The 24,511-nt window shown below is 41.6% G+C and overlaps 1 protein-coding gene across 1 annotated transcript in view; it reads right to left on the bottom strand.

Moving 5' to 3' along the window:
* Positions 1-8,961: 8,961 nt before the first annotated feature.
* The window catches only part of ing5a (inhibitor of growth family, member 5a), a 33,881-nt gene continuing 18,331 nt past the window's right edge, over positions 8,962-24,511 (bottom strand). The window contains exons 5-8 of the mRNA XM_063046236.1: positions 20,306-20,399; positions 15,537-15,672; positions 14,731-14,792; positions 8,962-13,135 (exon numbers count right to left, since the gene is read on the bottom strand). Coding sequence (XP_062902306.1) covers positions 13,096-13,135; positions 14,731-14,792; positions 15,537-15,672; positions 20,306-20,399 — 332 coding nt within the window. The 3' untranslated portion in view covers positions 8,962-13,095. The remainder of the gene's footprint in view (positions 13,136-14,730; positions 14,793-15,536; positions 15,673-20,305; positions 20,400-24,511) is intronic.

Below are 24,511 nucleotides of genomic sequence, written 5' to 3'. Positions count from 1 at the left end.
GCCCCTGACCAGTCCCTATACGATGCCCCTCACTAGTCCCTATATGCTGCCCCTCACCAGTCCCTATATGATGCCCATGACCAGTCGCTATACGATGCCTCTGACCAGTCCCTACATGATGCCCCTCACCAGTCTCTATATGATGCCCCTGACCAGTCGCTATACAATGCCCCTGACCAATCCCCGGAGAGGAGGGAGCGAGGGGGTAGGGAGGAGGAGAGGGGAGGGACGGTGGGGACAGGGAGAGGAAGGAGGGGAGAGGCGGGAGGGAAGGGGAGAGGAGGGAAGGGGAAGGTGAGGGGGATGGTGGGGGAGAGAGGTTGGAAGGCAGAGAGAAGGGGAGAGGGAGAGAAGGGGAGTGTGGGAGGGGAGAAGGGAGGGAGAAAGGAGGGAGTGGGGAAAAGGGAGGGAGGAGAGAGGTTTTTGGGGAGTGAAGAGAGAGGGTGAGGGGAGGGGGAGGGAGGAGGAGGGGGGAGGGAGGAGGGAAATGGTGTGGAGAGGAGAGGAGGGAGGGAGGGTGAGGGCGAGAGGAGAAAGGGGAGAGGGTGGGGAGGGAGAGAGGTGGGAGGGTAAGGGAGAGGGGAGGGGGAAAGAAGAGAGAGATGAGAAAGGAGGAGGGAGAGGGGTAGGGAGAGGAGAGAGGTTGGAGAGGGAGAGGAGAGAGGGGGAGAGGAGGAGGGAGGGAGGGTGAGAGAGCAGGAGAGGGAGTGAAGAGAGAGTGGGAGGGATGGGGAGGGTGGGGACAGGAGGGAGGAAGGGGAGGGGAGAGAGGAGGGAGGGAGGCGGAGTGAAGAAAGAGGGGAGGGAGGAGGAGAGGTGCGGGAGGGGGAGGGGGAGGGTGGGAGGGAGGGGGAGGGAGGGGAGAGAGGGATGGAGGGAGGGGAGAGAGAGGGAGGGAGGGGGAAGAAGGAGAGGAGGGGGAGAGGGTAAGGGAGGTGGAGGGAGAGGGGGAAGGTGGAGGGAGGAGAGATGAGGGGAGTGGGGATGAGGAAAGCAGGGGGAATGGAGGTGAAGGTATGGTGGGAGGAAGGGCTGGTGAAGGGAGGTCGAAGGGAGTGGGGAGAGGTGGGAGAAGGGTGGGGGGTGGAGTAGGGGTAGGGGAAGGGAGTGTGGGGTTGGGAGGGAAAGGGGAGGGTGGGGGATGGAAGGGGAGGGCAGGGCAGGGAGGGGTGGGTGAGGGGTGGGGGATGGGGGAGTAGGGATGGATGGGGATGAGGTAGAGGGTGGAGAGGAAAGGGGGAGGGAGGGTATGGAAGAGGACTGGGAGGGGAGGGGAAGATGGGGGAGGAGGGATAAGGGGTGTGAGGATGAGGAAAGGAAGGGGAAAGTGGAGGTAGGAGAGGTGGTACGGTAGGGATGTTTTGGTGCATTTCTTTAGCTACAGCATCTATGTGGCCAGACCAGGACAAATTATTAGTGATATTTATTGCTAGGAACTTGATTATCCAAATCACCTCCACCTCAACGCCACTGAGATATACTTGGCATTGCTCCTCACCACTTCCCAAATTCAATGACTAGTTTATTTTCTTCTACTGACACCAAGGGAAAGATCTCGACTCCATGCCACTAGGTTCTCCGCCTCCTTTCTGCTGTTTGAGAACCGGCCCATTGTGTTTGTGTCACCTTGCAGCACCTTTACTTTCTTAGAGGCTTGTGAAGATTCAGCGTAACATCTGAAACTTTGACAAACTTCTTTACATTAGTGGTGGAGAGTAGGTATCACAACCTGGGCTGGAAACACCAATGCCCTTGAAAAGAAAATCCTACAAAACTATGTATGGTGCAGTCCATCACAGATAAAGCCCACACCATAATTGGGCACATCTACTCGGAGCACTGTTGTAGGACCCCCGACACCCACTCCATGCTCCCTTCTCACTGCTACTATCAGGAAGAGGGTACAGGACTCACACCACCAGTTTCATGAACAGTTACCACCCCTTAACCATCAGGCTTTGAACCAAAGGAGGTAACTTCACACAACTTCACTTGCCCCATCACTGAATTGTTCCCACAATCTTTGGACTCACTTTCTAGGTCTCTTCATCTCATGTTCTCAAAACTTACTGCTTATTTATGTATGTATGCACTTAAGTATTTTTCTTCTGTGTTTGCACCATTTGTTGTCTTTTGCACATTAGTTGTTTGTCCAGGTGGGTGCCAACTTTCATTGATGCTACTGTGTTACTTGGATTTACTGTGTATGCTCGCAAGAAAACAAATCTCAGGGTTGTATATGGTACTTTGATAATAAATTTACTTTGAACTTTGAACTGTTTCAACTGGTTTAATGGTCGGTGGGCCATGGATTTCTGGGAGGTTGGAGTTTACGCTTGCCATTTCTAGTCTCTCCAAGTATTTCATTCATGAGTTGTGCACGTACATCTTGGTCCCTTTCAACATTCACACTATCCAATCTCTCACCATTTATCAAAAATGACTTTTTTGTAATTTTCACCAAAATGGATAGCCTAACATTCTTCGATGTCCACTCCTTTGAAGCCTCTTTATATCCTCCTTTGGGGACATGACCCACCTAGTTTTGTATCATAAAGAAAGCTAGAAAAATGACATTTGTCCTCTCTGCCAAACTGTTCATTAGATTGTGAATATCTGGTGTTTATGTACTTTCCCAGCAACACTTGCCCACCAGTCACACTTTCATCCAGCAGACGTTCCCACACAAATCCCTGCAGAACTCCACTAATTACAGACTTCCAGCTCGAATAAGTCCCTTCTACAACTATCCTCTGTCTTCTATGAGCAAACCAGTTCTGAATCCAAACAGCAATTCGCGGCAGATCCCATGCATCTTAATCTTCTGGATTAGCCATCCATGAGGGACTTTGTCAAACGCCTTATTAAAATCAATTTAGACAATTGCCCTGCCATCATCAATCTGTTTCATAACCTTGTCAAAAAACTTGAACAAGTAGCTAAGACACAACCTGCCACGCATAAAGCCTTGCTGGCTTTCCTTAACAAACAAGAGAAAATCTGTAGATGCCGGAAAGCCAGGCAACACACACAAAATGCTGGAGGAACTCGTCAGGCCAGGCAGCATCTAGGAAAAGAGTACATTCAAAGGGTCTTGCCCAGAAGCGTCAACTATATTCTTTTCCTAGATGCTGCCCAGGGCCAGCGTGCTGAGTTCCTCCAGCGTTTTGTGAGTGTTGGTTGGCTTTCCTTAATAAGGCCATGGGTTTCCAAATGCTCATATATTCAATTCTTACGAATTTTCTCCAGCGATTTCCCTACAACTGACATGAGACCCACTGGTTTATAGTTCCCAGGATTTTCCCTCCTTCCCTTCTTAAATAAAAGTACAACATTAGCCACTCGACAATACTCCAAGATCTTGCCTGTGCCAAGAGAGGACATAAAGATACTGGCCAAGGCCCCAGCAATCTTGCTTCTCACCTCCTTTAATAACCTGGGGTAAATCCCATCAACCCTGGGGATTTATTCACCTGAATACTCATTAGGAGGCCTAACACTTCTTCCTCCTTCACCTCTAAATGCTTCACCTTCACCTTCTCCTTTACTCTCTGTGTACCCTTGACTGTCGCCACTCACAGATCCAATCTGCTAATTAAATTTGCTGATGACACTACATTGATATGCCTAATCTCAAATAATAATGAGGCAGCCTACAGAGAAGTCATCACCCTGGCACAGTGGTATCGAGAAAACAACCTCTCCCTCAATGTTGCAAAATCAAAGGAGCTGGTTGTGGACTAGATGGCATTGGAGAGGGATAGGAATAGATGAATTAGGAAAGTGTTTAACGTGAATAAGTGGAAATACGAAGCTATCAGGCAGGAACTTGGAAGCAGAAATTGGGAACAGATGTTCTCAGGGAAACGTACAGCAGAAAAGAGGCAAATGTTCAGGGGATATTTGTGTGGGGTTCTGCACAGGTATGTTTCAATGAGACAGGGAAAGGATGGTAGGGTACAGGAACTATGGTGTACAAAGGCTGTTGTAAATCTAGTCAAGAAGAAAAGAAAAGCTTACAAAAGGTTCAAAAAACTAGGTAATGATAGCAATCCAGAAAATTATAAAGTTGGCAGGAAGGAGCTTAAGAATGAAATTGGGAGAGCAAGAAGGGGCCATGAGAAGGCCTTGGTGAGCAAGATTAAGGAAAACCCCAAGGCATTCTACAAGTATGTGAAGAGCAAGAGGATAAGACGTGAGAGAATAGGACCAATCAAGTGTGACAGTGGAAAAGTGTGTATGGAACCAGAGGAGATAGCACAGATACTTAATGAGTACTTTGCTTCAGTATTCACTACGGAAAAGGATGTTGGTGATTGTCGGGATAACTTACAGCTGATTGAAATGCTTGAGCATATAGACATTAAGAAAGAGGATTTGCTGGAGCTAAGTCTCCAGGACCGGATGAGATGTACCCCAGGCTACTGTGGGAGGAGAGGGAGGAGATTGCTGAGCCTCTGGCAATGACCTTTGCATCATCAATGGGGGTGGAAGAGGTTCCGGAGGATTGGAGGGTTGCAATGTTGTTCCCTTATTCAAGAAAGGGAGTAGAGATAGCCCAGGAAATTACAGACCAGTGAGTCTTACTTCAATGATTGGTAAGTTGATGAAAAAGATCCTGCGAGGCAGGATTTATGAACATTTGGAGAGGCATAATATGATTAGAAATAGTCAGCATGGTTTTGTGAAAGGCAGGTCGTGCCTTATGAGCCTGTTTGAATTTTTTGAGGATGTGACTGAACACATTGATGAAGGTAGAGCAGTAGATGTAGTGTATATGGATTTCAGCAAGGCATTTGATAAGGTACCCCATGCAAGGCTTATTGAGAAAGTAAGGAGGCATGAGATCCAAGGGAACATTGCTTTGTGGATCCAGAACTGCCTTGTCCACAGAAGGCAAAGAGTGGTTGTAGATGGGTCATATTCTGCATGGAGGTCGGTGACCAGTGGTGTGCCTCAGGGATCTGTTCTGGGACCCCTTCTCTTCGTGATTTTTATAAATGACCTAGATGAGGAAATGGAGGGATGGATTAGTGAATTTGTTGATGACATGAAGGTTGGGGGTGTTGTGGATAGTGTGGAGGGCTGTCAGAGGTTACAGCAGGACATCAATAGGATGCAAAACTGGGCTGAGAAGAGGCAGATGAAGTTCAACCCAGATAAGTGTGAGGTGGTTCATTTTGGTAGGTCATATGATGGCAGAATATAGTATTAATGGTAAGACTTTTGGCAGTGTGGAGGATCAGAGGGATCTTAGGGTCCGAGTCCATAGGACACTCAAAGCTGCTGCGCAGGTTGACTCTGTGGTTAAGAAGGCATACGGTGCATTGGCCTTCATCAATCGTGGGATTGAGTTCAAGAGCTGAGAGGTAATGTTGCAGCTATATAAGACCCTGGTCAGACCCCACTTGGAGTACTGTGCTCCGTTCTGGTCTCCTCACTACAGGATGTGGAAACTATAGAAAGGGTGCAGAGGAGAATTACAAGGATGTTGCCTGGATTGGGGAGCATGCCTTATGAGAATAGATTGAGTGACCTTGGCCTTTTCTCCTTGGAGCAATGGAGGATGAGAGGTGACCTGATAGAGATGTATAAGATGATGAGAGGCATTGATCGTGTGGATAGTCAGAGGCTTTTTCCCAGGGCTGAAATGGCTAACATGAGAGGGCACAGTTTTAAGGTGCCTAGAAGTAGGTACAGAGGAGATGTCAGGGGTAAGTTTTTTAACTCAGAGAGTGGTGAGTGCATGGAATGGGCTGCCGGCAGATACGATAGGGTCTTTTAAGAGACTCCTGGATGGATACATGGAGCTTAGAAAAATAGAGGGCTTTGGGCAACACTAGGTGATTTCTAAAGTAAGTACATGTTCGGCACAGCATTGTGGGCTGAAGGACCTGTATTGTGCTGTAGGTTTCCTATGTTTCTACAGAAGGAATGGAGACAGGCTAACCCCTATAGACTTCAAAGGATCTGGGGTTGAGAGGGTGAACAGCTTTAAGTTCTTCGGCATACACATCATCCAGGATCTCATGTGGTCTGTACACACTGGCTGTGTGGTGAAAAAGGCACAACAGTGTCTCAGTTGAACAGTTGAAGTTTGGTATGGGCCCCCAACTCCTAAGAACTTTCTATGGGGGCACAATTGAAAGCATCCTGACTGGCTGCAGCACTGCCTGGTATGGGAACTGTACTTCCCTCAATGGCAGGACTCTGCAGAGTGCTGTAGATGTGAATTTCCCACTGTTCAGGACATTTACAAAGACAGGTGTGAATACAGGGTCCGAAGGATCACTGGGGACCCGAGTCACCCCAACCACAAACTGTTCCAGCTGCTACCATCTGGGAAACGGTACCACAGCATAAAGGTCAGGACCAACAGGCTCCAGGACAGCTTCTTCCACTAGGCCATCAGACTGATTAATTCATGCTGATACAATTGTATTTCTATGTTACATTGACTGTTCTGTTGTACGTATTATTTATTATAAATTACTATAAATTGCACATTTAGACAGAGATGTAACGTAAAGATATTTACTCCTAATGTATATGAAGGATGTCGGTAATAAAGTCAATTCAATTCATGTGGTTCAATTGCTCCTAATTTATGAGGCTTTACATAGTTTTTCCTTTTCCTTCTTGATTAAATTCATCGCCTCTCTGGACATCCAAGGCTCTCTTATCTTTCCATCCCTGTCCTTCCTTCTAATAGGAACAGACCTTTCCTGTACTCTGTGCAATTGATCTGGCAAGTCCACTTGCCAGAGAAAAGACATTCCCAATTAATGCTTCTTAGTTCCTGCCTAATGAATCTCGGGGTTGTATACTGCGTACATACTTGATAATAAATGTACTTTGAAACAGTTTCTTGTGATTTATCAGCTTAAGTGGTAGACAACATTTGTCTAATATTTAATTCCATTGGTTCTCCATTCTTGTTCGATCTTATACTTTATATCTTGAAAAATAATTGTTTAATTTCCATTTTCTTATTACCTTAATAATTTCTTCTCTCTTTCTGAACGCAGCCCACATTTCCCCCTGTAGACTTTTCCTTTACATGTACCTATAAAAATCCTTTATAGTCCATTTTAATGCTTTTCACCATTCCACTTTTATATTTTACCTTTCCTTTAGTTTCTTGGTCCTTCCCTTCACTTTGATTTTTTGCCTTTTGTGGTTTCAAGGATTTTTTTCTTCATTTAAGGAACGTGAGTTCCACAGAATTAGTCAGCATTTAATTTCCCATCACGAATTGTCCTCGGGAAGGTAGTGATGAGCTGCCTTCTTGAACTGCTGCAGATCTTCAGGTGTGGGTAGGCATTTCCAGGTCTTTGACCCAGTGATGGTGAAGGAACAGCAATAAATTTCCAGGTCAGGATGGTACGTTGTTCAGAGGTGGTGTTTCTCTGCTACCCTTGTCCCTCTATCTGGTAAAGCTTGTGGATTTGGAAGGTGGTGTCTAAAGGGTCTGTGAGTTGCTGCAGTGTACCCTGTCAATCGTACGAACTTCTATGGTGTGTTGTTGGAGGAATGTGTGAGTGGTTTCGGATAGGTTGCTTACCAAGTGGGTTGCTAAGTTCTGTGTGTTGACCTTTTTGAATGTTGAAGTGCATTCATCCAGGTAATTGGAGAACTATTCACATTGCTGACTAGAGCCTTGTAGACGGGGGACAGCTGAGTTACTTGCCACAGGGTTCCAGCCTCTGACCTGCTCTTTAACCACATTGTGTCTACTCCAGTTCAGTTTCTAGGCAGTGATGACCCCTAGAATACTGATAGTAGAGGAATTCTGTGATGCTAATGCCACTGAATGTCAGGGGGTGGTAGCTGGATTTTAGCAGGTGTTGAGGTTCTTGAATATTAGAGTTTAACTCATCCAGGAAAGTGAGGAAATCTAACTTGACAATGTTTTTGATGAAGTAACGACAAATAGGAACATGGAGCACAAAACGACCTAAGGGAGGTGCAGAGTGTGATGGTGAGATGGAGTGGGTTGAGGAGGAGAAAGGGATAATGGGGAAGAGGTGGTGGATGGAGGAGGATCAGCAGAGGCAGTTTACCAGAAGTTGGTGAATTCAATGTTCATACCGTCGAATTGAATGTGAGGTGCTAATTCACTAGTTTCGTCCAAGATGACCACAACCCTGTCATTAGGTTTGGAAGCTCGCATGCCTCAATGACCCGGAGAGTTATGCTGGCTGGAGTCGGGGCCTTCTGTTTTGGCTCTTGGTAGAGTCACCTATGCCAAATAGGTCAAAGGGTAGAGACCAGACTAAGAATGGTCCACTGATACTCCAGGTTCAGGAATTCAGCTTGGGGCTAATAACCTCGATCTGAGCTGTTTCTGTTATACTTGACACCACTGAAAATGATATTGCATCCTTAACTCTACTTGCTAATTTTTCAAAACCTTGATTATCAAGCTGCTAGCTTGAATATTCTTAGTGAACGTCTGTGATACCTAACTATCCAGTGTTCCAAACTGAACAGAGAATGGTTTGCTCAGATCATTGCAAGCCTTCAGAGCACCATTGCAACTTATATTGGCACAAGATGACAAGTAAGCATCCAGTCCTACGCTGATCTAACATGTAAACACTGCACAGAGCAAAACATAAACTGCTGGAGGAGCTCAGAGGATCAGGCAGCATCTGCAGAGGGAAATGAACAATCCAAGTTTCGGGTTGAAACCCTCCATCCATACAAGTCTGCCACTTCAAGTAAAGGAGCTTGACCCAAAACATTGACTGCCAGTCCAAATGAAGAGTCTGGATCCAAAACGTTGTCTGTCCATTTCCCTCCTCAAGTGGTTACCTGACCTACTGAGTTTCCCCAGTATCTTGTTTGTGCACCAGGTTCCAGCACCTGCAGTCCCTTGTGTCTAAACTGAACAGATCTCCTCAGGAGGCCGCACACATAATATTTAGATTTTACCACAATTATATTTAAAAGACAATACATTTTCCAAAAATACTTTATTTTGACAGCATTACATCTAAAAATACAAATATACATTTTTTTCCAAAAGTTCACAATCATTTATTTTTCATCTATAATCCACACATTAAAGGTATTTAGAGCAACTCTATACAGTAGATAAGGAGACCAGTGTTGATAGCTTAACTCAGACATATTTCTTCTAAATGACATTCCAGACCCAAAAAAATATTTATCCATCTCAAACAAACTGATCTGTACAGGCAAACAGCTCACAGGACAGACAGCATCTCTGCCACACTGGCTATAGTCTAACAATGCAACCTTCATGGCTAAAGCATTTTCTTCAAACTATGTAATCTTAAAGATTAATTAAAAGCCCATCACAGTTAATCCTGCTAATCTTGTTTTCATACCAAATACTGTCTACAAACCAAACAGATGACAAAGAGTTTGTGAATAATTTTCTTACTTATTAAAGTGCTTTTAGACTTGTCTATGAGTTTTCTAGTTTTCCATAAAGGTCTTCTTCCCTTATACAAAACTTTAAAGTCTAAGTGAGAAACCTATTATAGGATAATGAGAAAAATAATATATATTGTCATTGCTGTACTGCTATGTGAACACATAGCCTGAAACTAATAAGAATGGATTTATAAGGTGGTCATTTTCTGAATGGTTGGCTACTGACACTAATGCGCACATTTTGAAAAAGAAAAATTAAAAGGGGATTTCATGGTAACAGAGAGCACGATTGAAAGCCATTGATGTGAAGTACATATCAACAATAAATAAGGAATTCAGTTAATAAAAAAATCTCTCCTTAAGAGTAGTGAGAATGTGGGACCATCATTATTGGCTGTGGATCTGCTGGATGTATTAATGGGGAAGCTCGCTAAGCATACTAGGAAGTTGGAAGAAAAGGAACTGGCTTGAGAACAGCATAGAGTGGCTATTCTAAATAATTCTATGACTCCAAGAGAAGCATAGTTAAGAGTAATGTCACATTCTGAAAGTAAGAAAAATAGAATTCAAGCTTACAGTTACTATATATAAATTTCTCAAATTTAATTGTGGTTTAGAAATATATTAGATTGAGAACATCAATCATCTCTAACAGGAGCTGAATTTCATTCCAAATAGAAGGGTAAAAATTGTTTAAAAATAAAATGGCATTCAAACATGACATTGCCAACTTACCCAAACACTGGAACCTCTCAAGACATTTTGTTATCTAAACAGATGCCCACTCCAACTGAATCAGACAACAGTTGGTTACAAATCATCAACAGAATTAGGATTTAATTTTTTAAATTTGTCCTGAAAGTACACCTTCAGGTTTACAGACATATCTGTTCAAGTGGGCATTTCAGACTTAGACACAGATATCAGAGGTGAAAGTACTGAGTGGCTAAAAAGAATAAATGAATATGGAATCAGTGGCCAGATAAATGTTTTGAGATTGAAATTACTCTGTGAAAAAGATGGGTAGATGTTGACTGTGTATCAGTATCTCACTGTTCTTCAGTTAACTGGGGATATTCACTGGAAAAGTGAAACCAATGTTCTGCTGACTTTATCAACAGTAAGCATTAAAACATGGACTCATTTAAAGAAATTTAACAATAATGATTAATAAAATCCAAAATAAAAATTACATTATCACTAGTGTTTATGAAATCATTAAAAATCAGGGATGAGGAAGCCATTTCACCCACCCGAGATATTTTCCAAGATCAGTAGAAACTCAAATTATTTCTAATTTATTTCTCTTACATATGTGGCTGTAGAGTGTCCAATATTTTTATAATCACCGTTCAATAATATGTTCTTCTTGATACCTGTTCTGATTACTTCCATTATTGGCTTCTAATACTACTACTCTTTGGCATATTTTCATACATCATCAGTACTGTGCATTAAGTAAATAATTCTCTGAACTGAATCCCACAATAACCACCTTTCTAGGCATACAGCATTAGCTTTTGCTATTTTTTGCCACGTTATTGAGTACCTTCCTTTGTGTGACCAAAATAGTTTCTCTTCTCAGCAGCATTCTTTGTGGTACGCTGCTCCGAACCATACACAATAGTAAGGGTGGGGATGGAGTCATCAGTATCTATGTTCAATGTGAAGTCAATGTCAACAAGCTCTGGAATTGAGTTTTAGGCCAAAGCAATTTTCCAACCAAATCATACAAATAATCTGCAGGATTAAATTCGTACAATGTAGTTCTGATGTGATATTACTTAAGTAACCAGTTAAACAGGAATTGCAGGCAACAGCATCACTTCTTCATTTCTGGTTTGGAGAAACTTTTTCCTAGAATGGATACCCTATGCAATGCTCAGAGACTCTGCCATGCCTGATTAGTATGGGTTCTTATATTTTTTTGCCTTCTGGAAGACTATTAAAAGAAAGACTACTCCCCCTAACAGTCTTGATAATCTGACATGATGCAGGAAAGGTGTGTTTCATTATAAAGTGCCATTTGTGAAATAATCAGCTAGAATCTGAAGCAACCCAGTACAGCTTTCACAATCCATATGGTTAATGGGTGGAGTATTACCAGCCAAATGGGGAGTAAAGAGTTTCTAAATGATGTAGAGTTTTTGCTGGTTAAATTATAGCCACAGTCCTGCAAGCAAATGATAACCCCACAGCCTCAATTTTATTTTACCCTTCCATGACCCACAGACTTAAGCAGGGTGCCCTCCGTACGATAAAAATTGGTGAACCATATTTAGCAAACAGGAGTTAAATATGTAGCTTTTTCAGGAGTATAATTTCTAGATTCTTCTGGAAATGCCAAGTTTCCACATGAAAGGCACTCGATTGATCAAAAACAACTGGAAGTGGAAGGCCATGTCCAATTGACTGACAGATTTATCATTCACTTGCAAAAAGCTAGATAAGCAAAGAACATCTATACACATATTTCTGCAAGTTAACTCCACTGCTACATTATATTACTGTTTATTCACTGTGAGCCGGAGTTCATATCTGTGTTCAACAGGAAAAATTGGTTTATTTCATTTTGGTTTTAAGGTCTTCCTTCAATACTAAATAGGGTTAAGAATTATCAAAACTATTCAAATGTTTATATATAAGTATATATCTACATATAATATCACAAAACAAGTAGTATAAGGTATATACACTGACAGCAGTGGTTTAAAATATCACATTCTTGAAACGTGGACTCTTTGGTTTACAAATTACAATGTCAATGAAATACCTCCAGGAGTCTGTAAACCCTGCCACATAATTCTTTCACTGGATAATCCTTTATGAAAATATCAAATGATTCTACGAACCACAATATTGCACAATAAATTGACATTCCTGTTTTCTTAAAACATATTTTGTCAAAGTATAAAGGTTTTTCTCTCACTATCACAATCATAACATTTCAGAAATCAGTGCACCCCCACTAATGATCAAATCCCTGTTCATACTAATATTTGCAAGCATATTTTCTTTCCTGAAGCAGCTTTAATATTAGGTAACATCAAATCCACAGCAACTGTTGCATCCATGTGCAATCTGCTTATCTGCAAATGAGCTGCATATCTGATGCCTTCCTGGGACCAGAGAGAGCAATGGCTGCTTTGGTTAATGTTACCTTCAATGTACAGAGACCCACAATATTATTTCTCCTTTGGCAGAACAGAGCTTTGTGCACCCAGCTTCAATGCTCTGGTATCAGTAAGGTGTAGGGGATTAAACAATTCCCTGAACCCAATGCTTATTGCTGTCACTTTAATGAATTGATTATTTAAAAATATGAATTTCTACAATAGCTCTTTGTTCTCTAATTCCAACAAAAATCCCTATATATTTTCACACATCATTCCCATTCACACTCAGTTGACCCCGGAATGGATCTCATGAATCGGGAACTACTGTGGTCCAATTGTGTATCCTAGCTTAGTCAGTTATAGAAACCTTCAATGTCCAAATAAACTTTGTTTACATGGAAATTCCATGATGAAAATCTCAATGATTTTAATTAAACCAGCTGTAGGAATGAAATAACTCAAAGTACCCCCATAATACCCTCTCAGCTGGGTAACAAATTTATGGAAATTATATAAAATTGCAAAACTTTGAACAAAAAGCACAGATGTCCAAGCCAATAAGCAGGTTCTAGTTTCATTTCTTTTTCCTTTCTTGGGTACATCGTGGGCAGAACCTGTAAGCAAACATGAAATGATGCTGTAAAAGCAAAGTCCGTACTATGTCTGGTACTGAATTTGTCAGTATCTTCTGCCAAGTTGAAATACTGTCACCCACCTTCACAAAGTCCGCCTTGAGCAGAGGATGACAAAAAGTATACTACATCTAGGAAGGTAAACAGTACCTCTTTTTTTGTGAAAGGGAGTTAGTATAAGTAAGTCTTGATACAATTGTACAACACTTAAATGGGACCATACCTGGGTTACTGAAAACCATTTTGGTTTCTGCATCAAAAAGGATACACTTGCATTAGAGGCAATGTAATTATAGCTTACTAGATTCTGATTTCCAGTGTTGGTCAGAAAGAAATACAGTCAGTGAATAGGAATGGAGGTGGCCATTTGTGAGACTGTCCTTGCAACTGTCATTTAGTGAACTGTTTGTTAAACTGATTTTTGCTCTGGCATAACTTCATCAGAGCAATTGAACATGAACCCAAGGAGTTTCTGCTAATGATCTGCTAAACCTGAGACCATTCTCAGATAAGAACCTGTTTATTATGTAAAATGGCAGGTTTGCAGAAGTAATCTCGTCATCTGAGCCCAGTGACTGGGTGCCTGGTTTGACTGCTTTGAACCAGTCACAGCTGAAAAGAACAGAAGAAGTCACCTAAAGCACAAAGTTGAAGATGAAAGCCATAAAACAGTATTAATATAACCCTGGGCTACATCCAATCAGAATCTGACACAGGTCAGTCAGATGACCTTGAGCCAACAAAACTGAAATATCATAAAAACCTGATGAGGAAAAGTATAATAATAGAGGATTTTAGGAGCTCAGGCAGCGACAACTTTCTGAAGACCAACCATCACAGATGTGGAGGACCCCACATTGGACATGTGGAGATCACATCAAGACCACAAGGAACACCTGGCCAACACAGACTCCTTTTCTCTTCTTTGACTGTTCATGAAGGGTCAGGGAAAGGTGGGTGTGCACACAGCTACTTAGTTGTGAAAATTCACGTTTGTCAGTTAGTACAAATCCTCTCTGTGCTGAACATTATTATTGAGAGGTAATCCTTGTTACAGCAGGATGACCAAGGTGATCTGTGAGGAAAGTAGAACATACCTATGTTTTCATCTTCTGAGAACTAATCAAATTTAAAAATTCAAGATTATGAAAGGGCTTGACATGGTGGACAATGCAAGTTTTTCTCTTCACCAGACAACCTAGACTCAAGATAGGGGTCAGATATTTAGGACTGGGGTCAAGAAATTTATTCACTCAACACATTGTGAATCTTTAAAGTTCTCTTCCCAAGAGGACTGTGGATGCACAGTCACGGAGCATATTCAAAACTGATCATCTGAGTTTGATATAGGGATTCAGACAAAACTTTGTGAATGACAGAACAGGCTCAAAACGCTATCTGACCTACTTCAACTTCTGATGTTTATAATGCCACTTCCAATAGCAGCTATGAACCAAGATAGTCTTGACAAGAGTATCAAGTTTAACTGTTGCCAAAAAATCACTGCGATTTTCAGTTGGAGAGCTTTCAGTTTGTGAACAGATTGTAAAATACTTATGCTGACTATTCTTACTTACCATTTCCCCTTTGGTTTTGTCGCGAGGTCCACACAGGCAAAGTGAAACCACTCAATTGGGCACTGATTAAAATAAAACAACATCCATGACTCAATCATCTGACTATCTGCCTCATTCCTACACATTCCAGAAAAAATATCTCCTCCATCTAAAAAAGCACAGCAAAATCCCATTGCTAACTGTTACAGGTTGCAGTTTGCTTAGATATTAAGTAATAGTCTCACAGCATCTAATCTTGACTTAAAACCCATCAGTACGCACATATAGCTGTAAAATGAAGACAGCCAGATGAAGGAGACTCTGCAAATATCCTTACAGCATATAGCTACATCTAGTGTTGAGAACAACATATGGAGAAGGCTCCTAAACTGGATCCCCTGCTCACATACTTGGTTCAAGACAGATACATGACATACAACAGAATGGGACAATCGTTAGAAAATCCTTACAAATGTGCAAGAGAAAAATGGCTGGGACACAGACTGGTAAGGATGCAATCATTCTTTCCACCCAATCAGTCTACAACTGATAGAGAAATTTTAAAACCAAGCATTTTTTAAACATAAAATCAAAGGATCTCCTTACAGGCAAATATGGAATTATTACAATGTCATACACATCTCTCTTGCTGAAGTTGAACACAGGGAAACTCCTAAAAAAAGTATGGGTTCAAGAATTTCAATAGACTGCAACTAACTCTCCAGGCATAGGGAACAGTATCATTAATAAATATTCTTTTAAAAAGTATTGGCAATATCAAATACAATTAAAAATCACAATTCAGCCAATCCAAATCAGACACTTACATCTGGGTTATCGCAGCCAATCATTTCTCCGTAAGAAACTTGATGACACAAACAATAGGTGGGTTCATTGGGGTCAACTGGCATATCCAAAACATCAGATGGGTGCATCTTCAGAATGGAGTCAGAGTATTCTGCCCTGGAAAAGAAAGAATAAAAATCATCCAGCTAGGCTTTGCAGAATAAATAAAAATGGATTTGAATCATCTTTTCTTTATAACATGCCTGAATATAAAATTTAGATCATAAATACTCTTTACTTGTCACTAGTGTAATACAGCAGTCCCCAACCACTGGGCTGCAAAGCATGTGCTACCGGGCTGCGAGGAAACGATATGAGTCAGCTGCACCTTTCCTCATTCCCTGTCACTCACTGTTGAACTTGAACATCGGATTGCCAACTGTCCCATATTTGGTGGGACATCCCATATATTGGGCTAAATTGGTTTGTCCCGTATTTCCCCTGCTAAGGTAGAGCATTCCTATGAAACCTTTCGTGCCGAAATGGTGTGAAGCAAAGAAGCAATTACCATTAATTTATATGGGAAAAATTTTTGAGCGTTCCCAGATCCAAAAAATAACCTAACAAATCATACCAAATAACACATAAAACCGAAAATAAATAACAGTAACCTATAGTAAAAGCAGGAATGATATGATAAATACACAGCCTATATAAAGTAGAAATAATGTATGTACAGTGTAGTTGGGAAGATGAAGGCAAAACCGATTTGTGGGAGGAAGAAATTGGCACGTACACACATGCGCACACCAGGTGCCCGCACAAGGTTTCATGGTCATGGTAGTCTTACCTGGGGTGAAGTGTCCCGGGATTTGACTGCTACTTTTGTCCCTTATTTGGGAGCGAGAAATTTGGCAACCCTAACTGTAAAAGACGCGGTGAAGTGAGTTTAACCCTACTTGAACACTACCCCCCCCCGCCCCCCCCCCCCCCCGGTCGGCCGGTCCACAAGAATATTGTCAATATGAAACCAGTCCGCGGTGCAAAAAAGGTTGGGGACCCCTGGTGTAATTCATCAATGTGAAGGCTACTTTAACAGCCAAAATCTAGCCAAATGATCTATGGAGGAATACAGAATGGGAATCAGTCCTTTGAATATCAAACACTTACTTTGCACTAAAACTAGTGGGACAATCTTAAAGGCCAACTGACCTACTGACCACACATTTTTGGAATATGGGAGGAAAGCAAAGCAACTGTAGCAAGAACATGCAAGCTCCACATAGCACCTACAGTCAGGATTGAATCTGGGTCTCTGAAGCTGCTAGGCACTGTGCTACCCACAATGATCAACTGGCATGGAGCCTAGAATAGAAGGACTGCAGATGATGTGAACTGGATAATGCTAACCTCATAGATGCTGCTATAGCAACGCCTAAAGGAAATGTAGTAACATTGAGACTGACTGGCTGCTGTTTGTGCACTTAACCCCAGAAGTGGGATCTTTCAGTCACAGAGTTAATGCAGTCAGCAAAGATGAAGTAGAAATACATAGAAAATCATACCTCATTTCAGTGGAAAATGACATTCATGTCTAGCTACTGGAACCACAGAAGAGCATGCAGTGGAGCACCGCCACCTGGTTTCTCAGAGCAAATGATTATCTCTATTTAGGATTTGATTGTAAACCAACAAAACTGGCTTTCATTTATGAATCAGAATCAGGTTTAATATCACTAGCATATGTCATGAAATTTGTTAACTTAGTGGCAGCAGTACAATGCAATACATGATAAATAAATATAGAAATAAATAAAAGAATTATAGTAAGTACATATATTAAATATTTAAATTAAGTGTTGGATGTTTCTGGGCCTGTATTCTAAGTTCAGAAGGATGAGGGAAGATCACAATGAAATCAAAAATATTAGTGCAAGAACAGAAATAATTTTTAAAAAGTGAGTTAATGTCCATTTAGAAATCAGATGGCAGAGGGGAAGAAGCTGTTCCTGAATCACTGAGCGTGCACCTTCAGGCTTCTGTACCTCCTTCCTGATGTTAACAATGAGGAGAGAGCATGCCCTGGGTGATGGGGGTCCTTAATAATGGACACCACCTTTCTGAAGCATCGCTCCTTGAAGATGTCTTGGATACTACGGAGGCTAGTACCCAAGATGGAGCTGAATAATTTTACAACTTTCTGTAACTTCTATCAATCCTGTGCAGTAGCCCTCCTCCCTCCCACACCAAATGATGATGCAGCCTGTCAGAATGCTCTCCGCAGTACTTCTGTAAAAGTTTGAGTGTTTTAGGTGACAAACCCAATCTCTTCATCTCCTGATGAAATATAGCCACTCTCTTGCCTTCTTTATAGCTGCATCAATCTGTTGAGACCAGGTTAGATCCTCAGAAATACTGAGGATCTAAGCCAGGAACTTCAAATTGCTCACTCTCTCCACTTCTGATTCCTCTACGAGGATTGATCTATGTTCCCTCTTCTTAACCTTTTTGAAGTCTACAATCAGCTCTTTGGTCTTGCTGAAGTAAAGACCAATTTCAGTGCAATATTTATGTACCTCATAATTCTCTTCAAAACATCAATGTGAAGTGGTGGAAATGTTGCTGTTCAAGCAAATATAAATCACTTTACCTGTCAGTACTGACCAAAATGCACTATCATAAGGTACAATATTCCTGAGCCGCTCTCAGGCACAAGAAACATTTGGTTTACTTTATCTAGTATTATGGAAAGGGGAAACCAACAACTTGAAACCTGGTTTACTGAGATGCTAATCAAAACTATGACCTCAGCTAAGGAGCCTCAAGCCCACAGCCTCTGCTACTGTCAATTAATGAAGTCAATCCAACATTATAAATCGTATTATGTTGATACTGAGGGCAGATGGAATACAGCATAGGAGAGTGTGGGATTTTGCACTTTGGTATGAAAAATTAAGGTGTAGACTATTCTCTAATTTAAATAGAGAGGAAATTTAGAAATAGAGTTGTAATGGGTCTTGGGAGCCCAGTACATGTGTCCCTAAAGGTTAACTTGCAGGTTGAGTCAATACTAAAGAAGGCAAATCATTTCAGGAAGTCTAGAATGTACTACTGAGGATTTATAAAGTATTGGTCAGCCTGCATTTGGAATACCACTGGAAAACTTTGGGACTTGAATTGAAGGAAGAATGTGCTGGTGTTAGAAGTACTCAAGAGTGAAGGGGAATATATGAGAAGTGTTGGATGTTTCTGGGCCTGTATTCTAAGTTCAGAAGGATGAGGGAAGATCACAATGAAACCTACCTAATTCTGACAGGCCTGGTGGAAAGGAGGATTCCATTGGTAGGACGGTATAGGATCTGAGGCCACAGATTAGAATAAAGGGGTGTCCTTTCAAAACTGAGATGGGGGGGAATGTCTTTAGCTATGAGGAGGTAAATCTGTGGAATTCATTGCCAGAGAGGGGTGTAGAGGCCTAGATATTGCCTTCAAAAGGGAAATTCTTCAACCAGTGGAGTTGAAAACCATCAGCCATGCTTGGTGGTGCAGACCTGACGGGTTGAATGGCCTAATTCTGCTCCTGCACGCTGTGATCTTTTCACAATTACAGGCATTCCAAAATCCTGCAATTAAGCATCTGCAGTCACTTCAGTTGGCCACAAGATGTTGACAGGCTGAGCTCAACAAGTGATGTAGGTTGATGGCTCTTTATAAGCTGTTTAAAGACCACGACCTTAGATCTGATAAAAAGCTATGTTTCACTAAGCCACAGTGAGTCCTACCCTTCTATGTACATCAAAGACGTGGATAGTCTATATAGTAGGAACTTAAAAGCACTGCAGAAAAAAATGTATATGATAGCTCAGTATATGATAGATCTCCCAAGTCTACTCAGGACTGATGAACCAACATTGGTTCCACTCCGTGGCCAACATTCCTAAATTCCCATCTATGTTCATGTTCAACCACACTATCTGCATGCAAGTTGCTCAAGGTCTAACATGACAAACAATTTTCTGAAGCCAGAGGAAATGCTTCAAGGCTATCCTCAAAGCCTCCTTGGTATCCTCACCAACTCATGGTAATTCCTTACCCAAGACCACTAAAGTGGTGGAGAAGAATCCAGGAAGTCCTTGAGCACATCCAGCCTCATGAGTAAGCATGCACAAACAGTAGAGTGTGAATCCATTCAACCCTATCATATATCCAGGCATCAATATGCTCCATATGTGATAGACTCACAGAACTCATCAGTCATCCTTGGGATTTTCCTAATAATCAGACTGTAGTCATTCTGGTATTGCCACAGCAACTTGTTAATGACAGCACTAATTGGCTTAAACTGATAGCATACTGTGAATATACACAACTCCGTAAATTGCTTCATCTGGTACATAAGTAAAATGACTGGAATAGTATTTTGAACCCTGAAGCTTTAGATATTAGTACACACTCCTTTTTGTTGTTTTATACAAGGCCACATAGATACACTAATTCTGAAACACAGAAAGAACAATCTCCTCAAATATATAAACACTTGTTCAAAATCTGAGGAAATGATCTGAAGAGAGATAACTGTACCAAAAACACATGAATGAACTCATCAGGAATGCAGACATCAGTTCATGATCTTTATTCATACATGCTAGTCTACAATATAATAAAACAGTAGTGAGACAAGATTATTTAAGATCCCGGTATCTCCCATAATCCAGGAATATTCTTAAATTATAGAATAGATAGGGGAGGATTATGGGGATGAAGCATGCAGATGAACAATACTATTGCTTGTAACATGTATGCAACTTACCCCACTTTCTGCTTCTTCTTCTTTGGAACATCATCATCAGCTCCACGTCTGCCACGGCCTCTAGAGCTCCTCTTGTCTTTTTGCCCTCTGCCTTCTAAATGGAGGAAGATTTGCGGACAAATGGACTAAATATATAGCTCCATTTCACTCAGTTTTAGCACTATAAGCTAATATGAAATTCACCATAAAATACATAGTTGAACTGTTAGTCCTTTTTTTAAGAAAATATTCCTTTTCCATTTTACACATGGAGAGTTTACTCCCAAACACAGTGGAAGGAGAGTGAAGTATTACTTAACTTTGCATTTGTTTGCTTTAAATGCAGCTCTGAACAATCAGTATGTGGTGCGTCAACCCTGAATTTATTACCAAACTTAAAATTTTCACTTTGTTTCACCGTAGATATATTTTCAGAATTACGGAATGACTAAATGTAGGCGCATTTCCAAGAGGCCAAAGTTCAAAATAAATTTATCATCAAAGTACGTACCATATACTACCCTGACATTCATTTTCTTGCAGACATTGACAGTAGAACAAAGAAATACAAAAGAATAACAAACTGCACACAAAGACAAACAATAAATGAGCAAGGTGAATAAAGGAATAACTAAATAATGCTGAGAACATGAGTTACCGAGTCCTTGAAGGTGATCGAGTTCAGAGCAGAGGTGAGTGAAGTTATCCACACCGAAACAGGAGCCCGATGATCGAAGGGTAATAACTGTTCCTGATTCTGGTTGTGTAGGATCTAAGGCTGCAGTACCTCCTTTCCAATAGCAGCAGCAGCAAAAAGAGAGCATAGCCTAGATGATGGGACCCTTGATGATGGATGCTGCTTTGTTGTGGCAGCACTCCTTGGAGATGCCCTCAGTGGTGGGGTGGGGATAGGCTGTGGTGTGTCCACTAATTTTTGTAGGCCTTTCCATTCTTGGACATTGCCGTTTTGATACCAGGCTGCAATGCAACCAGTCAGGATACTCTCCACTGTACATCTATAGATATTTGTCAAAGTTTTAGATATTATGCTGAATCTGTGCAAATTTCTAAGAAAGTAGAGGCAATGTTGTGCCTTCACTGAAATGGCACTTACATGCTGGTCCAAGGACAGATCCTCTGATTTAGTAACACCAATGAATTTAAAGTTACTGGCCGTCTCCACCTCCAATCCCCTAATGAGGACAAAACCTCCCTTTTCCTTCCTCCTGTAGTCAATAATCAGCTCTTTGCTTTGCTGACGCTGATGAGAGATGGTTGTTGCGGCACAGTTCAACCAGGTCTTCAATCTCCCTCCTACCTGCTGATTCGTCATCACCTCTGATATGGCCAACAACCTTAAATATGGCATTGGTGCTGTACATCCATAAGTTTAAAGTGAGTAGAGCAAGGGGCTAAGCACATAGCCTTGTGGTGCACCTGTGCTGATGGTGATTATGGAGATGTTGCTACCATTCCATACTGACTGGGGTATGGAAGTGAGGACATCGAGGATCCAGTCGTACAAGGAGGTATTAAGGCCTATTGATTTGTTTTGAGGGGATGATGGTGTTGAGTGCCAAGCTGCAGTCAATGAAAAACATCTTAATGTATGCACCTTCACTGTCCAGATGTTCCAGAGCTGAGTGAAGAGCCAATGAACTGGTATCTGCTGTTGACTTATTACATCAGTAAGCAAATTGAAGCAGATCCAAATCACTCCTCAGGCAGGAGTTAATATGCTTCACGACCAACCTCTCAAAGTACTTCATCACCATGGATGTAAGTACTACTGAATGATAGTCATTGAGGGAGGTTAATATGTTCTTATTGGGCACTGGTATGACTGAAGCCTGCTTGATGCTGAAGTGAGAAGTTAAAGATGTCAGTGAACACTCCAGCCAGTTGATTAGCACAGATCTTCAGTAAAGTACAACATCAGGGGCAGATGCTTTCTCTGGGTTCAGAGAGGATGCTCTCACATTGGCCTCAGAAACTGAAATCACAAGTTTGTCAGGGGCTGTGGAAGTTCGTAAAAGTGCCTCCGTGTTCTTTTTGTCAAAACGAGCATAAAAGGCATTGAGCATATCTGGGAGTGAAACCTTGTTGCTTAGTTTTAGTTTCTAGGAAGTGATAGCATTCAAGCCCTGCCACAGCTGTCGAGCTTCCTTCTGTGATTCAAGTTTGATTGGGAATTGCCACTTCACATGAGAGGTGGCTTTCCAGAGGTCACACCTGGACCTCTTGTACTTTCCTGGGTCGCCAGTCCTGAACACCACCAACCAGATTCTGGTTGGGAAGGAATCTGAATGATTTTGTGGGGACACATTCGTCCACAAGTGTGTATAAGTCCATGACATACATTCGGTTCCTCTGATGAGTTATGAACACAGCCCAGTATACTGACTCGAAGGAATCCGACAGCCACTCCTCTGCCTCCCATGATCACCTCTTTGTTGAACTTAGCTCTGGTGCCTTACTCTTTAGCCTCTGCCTGTATGCAGGAAAGAGGAGGGCAGCCAGCTGATTAGATTTCCCAAAACACTCTCAAGGGATAGACATTCCTAATGGTAATGGAGCAGTGGAAGAGTGTGTTGGGTCCTCTGGTACTGCAGGTGATGTGATGGTAATTAGACACAGTGACTTCTTCAAGCAAACCTGATGTTTTTGGCAAGATTGTGAAAGGCATTAAGATAGGCTGTTTCATGTTTGTGAATCATAGCAAATAATGACACTTAAACAAAAAGCACAATCTGAGGACTCAATTTTGGTTTGGCGTATTGTTGTTCACTTCAGTTGTTTGCATGACTGTGTTTTCTATCTTTCCCTTGCACATCAGGTGTTTCTCTTTTATCTTTATTTTCATTTTTTTTCTTTAATTGAGTTCTTTCGTGTTTTTTTTGCTTTGTAGCTACCTGTGAGCAAACACATCTCAAGGCTGTATAATTTACACATTCTTTGATAATAAATGTAATTTGAATCTTCAAAGTTTCTGGTAGGTTTTGATATCTGGTTGCTTCCCAAAAAATGTATGGCATTTGAAGACCGAGTAAGTTTGAAAATCAAGTTTAAATACTCTCCAAAGAGTTGTGGTCAACCGAAAATTTCAACATAATATTTTATAATTACTCCAGATAGGTCTGAAATGGCCTTCAATGATACTCTTCATCAAATACAACTTGGCATTCAATACTATCATCCTCTCAGAACTAATCAATAAGCCTCAAGACCTTGCCTCTATCCCTCTTTGTGTAAATGGATCCTGTATTTCCTCACTTACAGACCCCAGTCAGTTCAGATTGGCAAAAACATCTTCTCCACAATCTCCATCAGCACAGCAGCACCACAAGACTGTGTGCTTAGCCCCCTGCTCTACTCGCTTTACAATTATGACTGTGAGCTTTCACATAGTTCCAATACAATACCCAAGTTTGCTGACGATAGCGCTGTCATTGGCTGAATCAATGGTAAATCAATAGTGATGAATCAGCATATAGGAGCGAGGTTGAAAATCTGGCTGGGTGATGCCACAACAACCTCTCACTCAATATCAGCAAGACCAAGTAGATCATTATTGACAATAGGAGGAGGAAACTGGCGGTAATTGAGCTAGTCCTGATTGGGGAATCAGAGGCGGAGAAGGTCAGCAACTTTAAATTCCTTGGGGTTATTATTTCAGAGGATCTGTCCTGAGCCCAGCATGCAAGTGCCATCACAAAGAAAGCAATGCAGTGCCTCTACTCCATTAAAAGTTTGCAAAGATTCAGCGTGGCATATAGAACTTCAAAAAACTTCTGTAGGTGGTGAGTTTATTGTTTGGTTGCATCACTGCCTAGTATGAAACCACCAAGGCCCTTGACTGGAAAATCCAACAAAAAGAAGTGGATACAGCTCAGATCATCATAGGTAAAGCTCTCCTCACCATTCAGCACATTTACACGAAACACTGTTGCAGGAAAGCAGCATCCATCATCAAAGACCATCACCATCCAAGCCATGCTCGCTTCTCACTTGTACCAACAGGAAGAAGGCATAGGAGCCTCAGGACACACACCACCTGGTTCAGAAAAAGTTACTATCCCTAAAACATAAGGCTCTTGAACCAGAGGGGATAACTTCACTGATCCCATCACTGAACTGTTCCCACAACCTATGGGCTCATTTTCAAGGACTCTTCATCTCATGTTCTCCATACTTATTGCTTATTTATTTATTTTCTTTCGTATTTGC

This window comes from Mobula hypostoma, chromosome 4 (genome assembly GCF_963921235.1).
Source record: "Mobula hypostoma chromosome 4, sMobHyp1.1, whole genome shotgun sequence".
In the NCBI taxonomy this organism is placed as follows: domain Eukaryota; kingdom Metazoa; phylum Chordata; class Chondrichthyes; order Myliobatiformes; family Myliobatidae; genus Mobula; species Mobula hypostoma.
This window is presented reverse-complemented; position numbering and strand designations above follow the sequence as displayed.